The sequence below is a fragment of the Mus pahari genome, chromosome 22, assembly GCF_900095145.1.
Source record: "Mus pahari chromosome 22, PAHARI_EIJ_v1.1, whole genome shotgun sequence".
Lineage (NCBI taxonomy): Eukaryota > Metazoa > Chordata > Mammalia > Rodentia > Muridae > Mus > Mus pahari.
Genome location: NC_034611.1, coordinates 46,747,952 through 46,757,537, shown reverse-complemented (window position 1 = coordinate 46,757,537; position 9,586 = coordinate 46,747,952). Strand labels below are relative to the sequence as shown.

General features: G+C 44.4%; 1 protein-coding gene across 1 annotated transcript in view; it reads right to left on the bottom strand.

Annotated features, from left to right (window-relative positions):
* Positions 1 to 2,152: 2,152 nt before the first annotated feature.
* The window catches only part of Chmp5 (charged multivesicular body protein 5), a 16,730-nt gene continuing 9,296 nt past the window's right edge, over positions 2,153 to 9,586 (bottom strand). The window contains exons 6-8 of the mRNA XM_021222308.2: positions 7,756 to 7,864; positions 5,793 to 5,905; positions 2,153 to 2,863 (exon numbers count right to left, since the gene is read on the bottom strand). Coding sequence (XP_021077967.1) covers positions 2,813 to 2,863; positions 5,793 to 5,905; positions 7,756 to 7,864 — 273 coding nt within the window. The 3' untranslated portion in view covers positions 2,153 to 2,812. The remainder of the gene's footprint in view (positions 2,864 to 5,792; positions 5,906 to 7,755; positions 7,865 to 9,586) is intronic.

The window sequence follows — 9,586 nt, the reverse complement described above, 5'->3', positions numbered from 1 at the left end:
AATGGACGCCGAGGAAGAGAGACGACTGTCAGTTATCTCCAGGAATAAGCCACTGACAGGTTATCCAGTCTCAAGTTCAGCCCTAAATACATGTACATGTGAGCAACACTAAGAGGACTCAGTAGGCTACACATGCATATACATATAATAATTATAGAAGAGGTCATGAGGGGCTGGAGAGATGGCTTAGCGGTTAAGAGCAATGACAGCTCTTCCCGACGTCCTGAGTTCAATTCCCAGCAACCACAAGGTATTCATATACATAAAATAAATAATTAAAAAAAATTTCCTGAAAAAAAAAGAAGAGGTCATGAGTTCAAGGGAGTGGGGGGATATGGGAGGAACTGAAGCAAGGGGGTGGGGGTTGGACTAAAATAAGTACGCTGTACTCATATATAACATTTTCAAGATCCATAAAACCTAGGATTCTGAAAACTGAGGAAGCCCAGAGCTGGAGGCACAGGTGTGAGGGTCAGCAGTGAAGGCCACAAGGGTGGCTGAGGTCACTAACAAACAAGCAAGCAAAGGAAGTACAGTGGATAAACTGCAACACCACCACTGCCTACTACTACAATGTCTCAGCTCACACATTTCAGGATCTCTGCCTAGGAATGGTACTGCCCACAGGGGGCTGTGGCTTCCCATATCAGTTAACTCAAGACAATGCCAACAGAGGAGCCCACAGACTAGCCCAATGCAGGCAATTCCTCACTAAGATTCTCCTCCCCTGGGATTCTTAGTTGTGTCAAATTGAAAATTAAAGCTAACCATCACGGACATTACCATGAAAACACCCAGAATTGAAAACAAGAATAGGGAAATAAGGCTACTGGCCATTATTTTGAGTCATTAGTACAAAAGTAACCTCTGAAATTCATAGGCCTGAGATTACTCAAGAGTATACACTGTACCTATAATAGAATAAACACCTCAGGGGTTGAATGAGAAAGAAGAGCCCATGGAATAGGAGATTAAGGGGCCAGACAGGAAGTCAACTTCAGACAAGACAGGAAAACCAAGAGAGGCTTCAAGGTTATAATAAGCACTGTGTGTGCTCATGGAAGGCTTCTTGGGAAAAGTGAGGTTTGTGGACGTGGAGAGGGTTTAAGGTATGCCTTATCCCACTTGTAACTAGATGGTGAGCTTTCAAAGGAAGGGGCTGATTGCTCTTTGATAGTCCCTGAGTGGTTACAGGGACTGAAACAGCTAGTATTCAATATATGTTTATTGTTTGCTCTGCAGACACAAGAAAAGCATACAAGACATGAGCTGCCAAGCTAGGTTGGAGAGGGAATGGATTGAAAAGACAAGGAAAATGTGTTAAGCTACTTGCCTGGTTGCTCTGACAAAATACAAAGAACTTTAAAAAGCAGGGTTCCTTCTGGCTGACAGTCTGAGGGTGCAGCCTACCATGGTGGGGAGGGAGGGGCTGATGTAGAAGCTCCAGCAGTTGGTCACACTGCATCAGGAAGTGGGGATGAACGCTGAACGGGGCTCGCTTTCTCCTTCTCATCAGTGCAGACCCCCATCCCATAGAACCATGCCACCAACAGTCAGGGTGGCCCCCCACCTCGCCTGACCTGACCTAGAGAACCCCTCATAGGCACATGCAGAGGCTTGTCTCCTAGGTGAGGCTAAATCCGACCAGGATGACTAACAAGACTAACCACCACAGAGGAATCAAGAAAGACCCTGAAGCTAGGGGCTGGATAAATAGCTCAGTGTTAAAAGAGCTCTTGCAGAGGACCTGGGTTCAATTCCCAGCACCTACATGGGAGCTCACAACCATCTGTAACTCTGTGAGGCATTGGACACACATCATTCACACACATACATGCAGGCAAAACAGCCAAACACAGACATTTTTTAAAAAGAGTAAAACAAAACCCCTGAATCAGGAAGCAGTTAGAAAAGGATGAAGTTTAGATTTTCCTTTTTATTGTCAGTCCCTTGAGGGAGAATAGAACATCAAAGTACCGAGTCCGAATGACGCGTTCCTAACTTACTCCTTGTGAGGCAGGAACCAGTAAGAAACAGTAGTTTAAAAATGACGCATCCAAAACCCAAGCCAAGGCCGCTTCTGTTCTCTCCTTTCTGTCTCTACACTTGGTTTGCAGTGGAGGTTTTAGGTTAAAGTGATACTACAAGTATATCCTTTTGAAAAATATTTATTGAGTATAAATAAATGTCCTATACATTAAATATCAAGAAATATTCATTATTCATTACAAGTCAGGCTAGTATACTGAGGGAACCATGGAATCAAAATAATAACTCATGATACAGTAGTGATAGCTCATTCCAACATTAGATAGAGTAATGACTTGCTCACAGGACACAACAAAATCTATCAAAAGAGGCCATCACCTGAACCCATCTACAATACCACAACAGACAATGGTTCTGTAGCATACTATCAACAGTCTTCATCTCATCAATCATTTTATCCCATCAATGTATCATCATACCGAGACTGTACTTACACTACCATAGAATTTAGAGTCTCATCTCCTTGGTTTAATTTCAGATTATTGTTAATGAATGAAAACAAGTCATACAAAGTCAAAGGTACTTTTCAATTAGTCTTTCCTAAGAGAAAAAAAAAAAAAAAAAGAATCAAATTTTAGTAAAGACATCGTCCCAAAAGCAATGAATTCCTTAACGGAAAAAATAAAAATAGAGGAGCAGCGTGATTAGCTTTTCCTTCAAAGAAAGGAAAGAAACCTAAATCTGTTTGGCAAATCAGGAACTATTTCCTAGTCCCAGAATACTTTTTTTGTTTTTTTACATCACGTGCTGGAATGTTGTAAGTCTACGAAGCAGGGATCTGCGGCAGTCCAAATTCATCCACCAGCACGCCGTCCTGTGAGAAGAAATCAACGATCAGTTTAAAAATGCTCTTTGACACAGTAAACATGATCACCGTCAGCAGGCAAAAGTCATTCCAAGTGTAACAACCAAAACCAAAATCCTACTCAGAAGCTGACAATAAGCCTCCTCTAAAAAGGAAAAGGGGGCTTGCTTCATAAATCAGGAACTTCGAAGGATTAAAGTGAAGGTCCTCGGCAGGGTGGAAAAGCAAGAGGAGGAAACATACAAAAATAAACCCGGAAAGAGGAGAGGTAGCTGGGCAGCCACAGGGGAGGTGAGGAGTGCCCGCCTCTAAATTCCTTGCAGTCACTGTCATCTTTTATAGACTGGCAAAGCCTTGAAGGGGACAAGTCACTTCCCACACTATGTTTTGCCACAAATCAGCCAATATTGTTAAAAGTCCCATCTTCACACTGATCTGTGCCCAAAAAATGGGAAGAGCTGGAGACACAGCACAGTAGAAAACTTGCCTAGCACGTGTGGGGCCCTGTGTGAAAATAACACAGACGCTTCAGGGACTTGTTACTAGGAAACTGAAAAGGCGAGTCACACTAGTGTTCACAAAAATAGCTTCAGCATAATTACTAAACAGTAGGTAATTATATAATTATTTAAAGCAACCTGTGCATCTGGGACTTTTAAGAAGCCAGAGAGGTGATAGAATGGAGTGGGTAGAAGACAAAGTTGAGACCACCTACTCTGAGCTCAAGGGAGGAGCGGGGTATAGGAAGCAATTCAGAGACCACCTATGAAGGCCTAAGAAACGGTCTGACCCCCACCTGCTGCTTTTCACACTTGATAGCAAGGGAAAGTAATATACAGAGCTGTGCTGGCTAGTGTGCCAACTTATGGGAACCTGCAAGTCAAATAACCCTTCCCTCTCCAATTTGCTTTTGCTCATGGTGTTTTATCATACCAATGGTAACCCTAAGACAAGAGAGAAGACACACATTTCTAATTCACTCAGAATTCCATAGTGAGTAAAGGCAGATTTAGGACTAGGCCCCACTCAAACATTCTATCTACTACTGTATTGTGAGTACCCAGAATGCTTATAGGGCGATCAGACAAAACAAGGGCTATAAATACCCAATGGCTTTAGCAACTAAGAGAGAGATTTTGTAAGCAGCAACATACCCTGCTTATGAGAAATACACAGTATACAACAGGATTTTAAGTCCTTCACATACAGCACATACATTGCTCTAAACAATAATCATATGAAATACTTCACATGCTAGGAATAGAAAAGCTCAAAACAGCTAAGTGATCTGTCAGTGTCAGAAATGCCAATTCTCTTCCTGTGCTGAACTAGGATCTTTCTAACATTAAGGTTTCTCTCCCACCCTAAAACAGGGTCTTCATGTATCTCAGGTTGGCCTCCAACTCTCTCTGTAACCAAGGATGGTCTTGAATTTCTAATCCTACTGTCCCTACCTCCCCCATACTGGGATTACGGGTGTGGCACCATACCTGGTCAATGAGATGCTGGGGATCTGATCTAGGACTCTGTTCAACTGAGAAACATCCCCAGCCTTACTTATCAAGTTTTATACCTAAAATTTATTTATTTATTTTTTATTTATGAGTACACTGTCGCTGTCTTCAGACACACCAAAAGAAGGCATCAGATCCCATTACACATGGTTGTGAGCCACAATGTGGTTGCTCAGGACCTTTGGAAGAGCAGTCAGTGCTCTTACATGCAGGACCATCTCTCCAGGTCTAAACTTAAATTTTATACTTCATAGTTTAAACAATCCAGTAAATAACTGACTAGTGTGTCAGGGTGGGGTGCTTTCTCCCTTCTCCTCCCCCCTCAATAGTTATTTACGTGTACGAGTTGCCCTCGATGTATGTCTGTGTACCAGTATACATCTTATGTCTGTGAAGGTCAGAAGAGGGCATTAGATCTCCCTGGAACTGGAGTTACGGATGGCTGACATGTGAGCACAAGGAATTGAACTCAGGTCCTCTACAAGACAGCAAGTACTCAACTACTGAGCCAACTTGCCACCTCGAGAGTAGAACCCTCTTTAATATAACCACCCAAAAGCTAAGCAGAGAAGTGGGCTGCCTACAGGCTCAGCTACTTGAGAGACTATGGCCAAACGATAGCTTGAGTTCAGGAGTAAAGTACACCAGAGACCCTCTGTCTAAATTAATTTAACAAACAAAAAAAACCAAAAAACAGGCTGGGAATATTACTTAGTATCATGTGCCTGCTTAACATGTGTGAGGCCCTAAGATAAATTCCCAGCACCACACACACACACATATGCATGGATGCACGCACATGTGCACACACACACCCCCTAATACTTCCACTAAGCAAGGTTCATGCATGTATCAATACTGCTTTCCTAGAATCAAAATGGAAATCTCTCTAAAGAGTACCCAGGGCTGGCTTGCGAGGCGATTACGTATATCATACAGACTGCCGTTGTGCCATTGTATAGATAAGGACAGTTGGCCTGGTGGGAGAGGCCTGAGAGCTCAAGGCCAGCCTGGACAACCTGATGAGAGCCTGGCTCAAGGGAAGAAGCAGCTCCATGGAGGAGAGCTGGCCAGGCAGGTGTCAGGCCCCAGTACCAGGAAAACAAAACAAAACAAGACATTCTTTAACCTCAGTGGCATTATTTATGTAGCTAATTAATTGTCCAATGCAGGAAAACTAGACTTTCAAGGGTGTGTAAAATAGATCAGGGCTGTTAAGCTTAAGACTATATTTTAGATTTCCAAATTGAGGAACATAAAACCTCTAGCATTATGCATGCAAATACATGCAGACAAAACTCAAAGACAGGAAATAAATCAATCTTTAAGAAAGCTCCTCCCCATGGATGTGTTAGTGAATTTTCTGTTGGACTGTCTACACTACAGGCAGTAAGGTATGAACAAGCCTTGAGGACAAACACTACCTTGTTTTTTGTGTCAGTGGGAACACCTTCAGGGATTGCAGGGGCGGAAGCTGCCTCATCCAAGTAGGAGCTATCTTCATCAGCCAGAAGCTCGTCGCCCAGCGCGTCCAGCTCTGAGATTAAATAGGTGCATCACAGAAAGGTCAGAAGAGAAGCTAGCCCCTCAGGTCAAAAAGCCAAACCACTTGTAGTGAACAAATAAACTGCAAAGGGAAAAGGCTCACCTGTAAATCATTTCCATTTGCCACAGGGAGGGGCTCGGTATATAATCCTACCAGGCCTACAACTCAGAGACCCACCCACCTTGGGAAAAGGATTTATTTCCAGTTGCAAAATGAAAGGTGACCATTATAAGAAAACCTCAAGGAAACTAGTATATAACATTTATGGAAAAAAAAAAAAACCCTCCCCAGATAAAAAGTCAATCAGTTCCCCACTGGTTTACAGGGTCCCAGACTTGACAAAGCTATGCTTGAGAATTGGCTAATCCAAATCAGACAAGTCTAACATAAATGTTAAAAGAAAATAAAAGAAAAACCTCATTTATTGATAGACTAAAGGAAAGCTGAGCCAAGCAGCATCGGAGAACTGAATATCCTGTGGCCATTAGATGGAGTCAGGCTGTAGGAATAACTAAAGTGAAAACCAGCAGGCACAAGGGTTGGCCACATCAGGTAGGGAGTCACTGAGGAAAATTCAAGTCAGAAAAGTTTAAAAAACTGAAGTAATGGGAAAATGGTGTAGGTAAAACTGGAGCTCAGGAAGAACAAGGAGAGGGGGAGGCAGAGTAGGATAGAGGGACACAGGAAGTCCAGAACGGGCTTTCCAGCCACGCTAGCACTCACAATCATCCGGACACCTCCCTCTTCACAGTCCACTTCTCTCTGTCTCCTAACATCACAGTCTAGGCCAGCACCAGTCTCCTGTGACTACAGCAATAGCTTTTATTCTTCCTAAGCCTACTCAATGACCTTACCCACTTCTCACGGCAATCCCTACTCTCTCCACAGTCTCATGCTTGCTCCCTACTGCTATGTTAGAGTCCCTGCTCTGGCCTTTCAATGGCACCTCATACTTCTTCCCAATCATGAGTGTGCTTTCAATGAGGAATCCAAGCAGGCAGTTTCTATTTCTCTCACTGCTAGGGGAGGTTTTATAAATGTAGGAGTCAGGCTGGTCAACAGCTTACCAGCTAAAGGCACCTGCGCTCAAGGCCAGTGTTCTGACTTCAATCCCTGGGACCCACATGATAGAAAGAGAACTGAATCCTGCAGATTGTCCTCCACAAGCATGGCCAGGACACCAACATGAATCCCCCTACCCCTGCCACCCAGTACATAAATAAATAATGTAGTAAAATTAAGAAAGAGATGTAGGGCTCACATTTGTTTTCTTCAATGCTGAATCTACCCCCATAGGGTTCAGGTCACAGGAAAACAGCAGGGAACTGCTAAGCTGAAGACAAACGCCAAGCACCGTGGTGCCTGCTGCAGCAGCAGCATGGCGGATACAGCCGCCTCACAGGCTCTCTGCTCAGACTGTCATAACCAACTCCTAGACGACCCTGATAGGAACTGCTTTTTTGTTTATTGAAACAAGAGTTACCCTACCTGGCCCTGGCTGTCCTGGAACTCTCTATGTAGACCATGCCAGGGATCTGCTTGCCTCTGGGAAGTTGGGATTAAAGGCATATACCACCATGCCTGGCATCCTGGTAGGAGTTTGGTTTGTTGAAACAGGTTTCTCTGTGTAGCTCTGTTTTAGAACTTGCTCTGTAAACCAGGCTGGCCTACCACTCACAGAGATCTGCCTGCCTCTGCCTCTGCCGCCTGAGTGCTGGGACTAAAGGTGTGTATGTCCACTGCCTGGCTCGGTAAGAACGTTAAGCAGCTTTTGGGTAGAGATCCCAGGTACCTGCTCCTTTCAGACTCTGAAGCTACTACGCATTCCTAGCACTCCTCACCTGCTTCCAGGTCGTCCTCATCCAACTCTGGGGTGCCGTAGCTGCGGCCCAGGGCTTCCTGGATCTCATTCGCATCTTCCATCATATCCTCCAGCTGGTCTTGTAAATCCTATAGAAATACACAAGACAGAATGTTCTTTCATTCCAGGGGACACAGAAGTCAGAGTACAACACAGGTAGGACAGCAGGCTGAATGAAACTAATGACAGTGAGCCACTGTATACTTTTAGTAAAGAAAAGTTTCTTATAATGCACAGCAAGCTCTAACATTTCATTCTAGCTATAGGCGGCAAAAGATGTCAGAACAGGGAATTCAGGTGTTTGAACAGGAATGGAAAGGTCAGTCATCGTTGGTATAAGAACAGCTTCCTTTTTGCCAGATTTCTGACTCTCCCCCCCCCCCCCGGCCTTGGCTTCTACCTCCTGAGTCTCCTCTGCCCCTCTGTTTCCGCCTACAAGCCTATCGTCCTTGTCCACTTCCTCGGCCTGCGTCCTGGGCTGCTTAAGAGGCTTTTCTTCAGCCTTCTCTGTCAGACAATGATAAGACTCCTGTGGCCCCTTCTCCAGACCCTTAACGTGTCTATATATGTGCATATGCAGGTGCCTGAGGAGGCCAGACAAGGTTGACAGATCCCTTGGAGCTGGAGTTATAGGTAGTTGTGGGACCCAAACTCTGGTCCCCTGTAAGTGCTCAACTGCTGATCCAGCTCTCCATCCCCATCATCACCAACATCATCATCATCATCATGAGATGTATAAGAAAGCAAGTCTATTGAGAAGCAAACGACAGATCCCTGAAGCAGGTAAGGGTACCCAAAATGAGCTTTCCATAACGAGGTTTCCATCCATTTTTTAAATTTTTTTATTATTTTCCTCTACTAACTCTCGTCCTCTACATTTTCCTCTAATTTTAGGAATGGGAACTGAAAATTAATTTTAAAATTACATTTCTTTATTGATTTATTTATTCATATGCATGTGTTTCTGTGTGTACATGCATGATGTGGGGGCATGTGCCATTAGTGCACAAGCAGAAGTCAGGACATCTTGTGGAAGTCAGGTCCAGACTTGGAGACACGTGCCCTCACCTGCTCAGCCATCTCGCTGGCCCGAAATAGAAATGTAAAAAATGCCAATTATATAACCAGCTCTCAATTACTGTCAGTTCACCTCTCTACGCGACAGCAGCTAGAAACCAGCTCTAGTCAACTGAGAAGATGCTCCTGACGATGGCCCAGTTTGATCTCAAATGCACTTTGTAGTTAATGATGACCTTAAACTCCTTATCCTCTTGCCTCCACCTCCCAAGTTCTGGGATTTCAGGTGTATGCCACCAGGCCCAACTTCTGGCTTCCACTTTTCTTTTTCCTGGTGTGATGCTGGAGATTGGAAGGGAGCCCTCTGTGTGCTCAGCAAGGACTCACTGAGATACAGTCCCAGCACAAATCTTGTACTGCTTAGTGAGAAGCAATGCCCAAGCCTTCCCAGGGCTGCCGAGATGGCCAATCAGTTTCCAGCACTTAGTGGTTGCTCTTCCAGATGACCCGAGTTTGATTCCCAGCACTCAAGTCTAACTCCAGTCCCAAGGGATCCTGATGTCCTCTTCTGGCCCCCGTGGGGCAGATGGTACTCAGACATACATATAAGCAAACACAAATACACATAAAATTTAAAAAAATTTAAGTCTAAAAACAAAACCCCCGAAACTAAGCCCACCCCCTTTTGGTGGGTGAACTCAAGAGTCTTGATTATGCCGGGCGTGGTGGCGCACACCTTTAATCCCAGCACTTGGGAGGCAGAGGCAGGCGGATTTCTGAGTTCCAGGACAGCC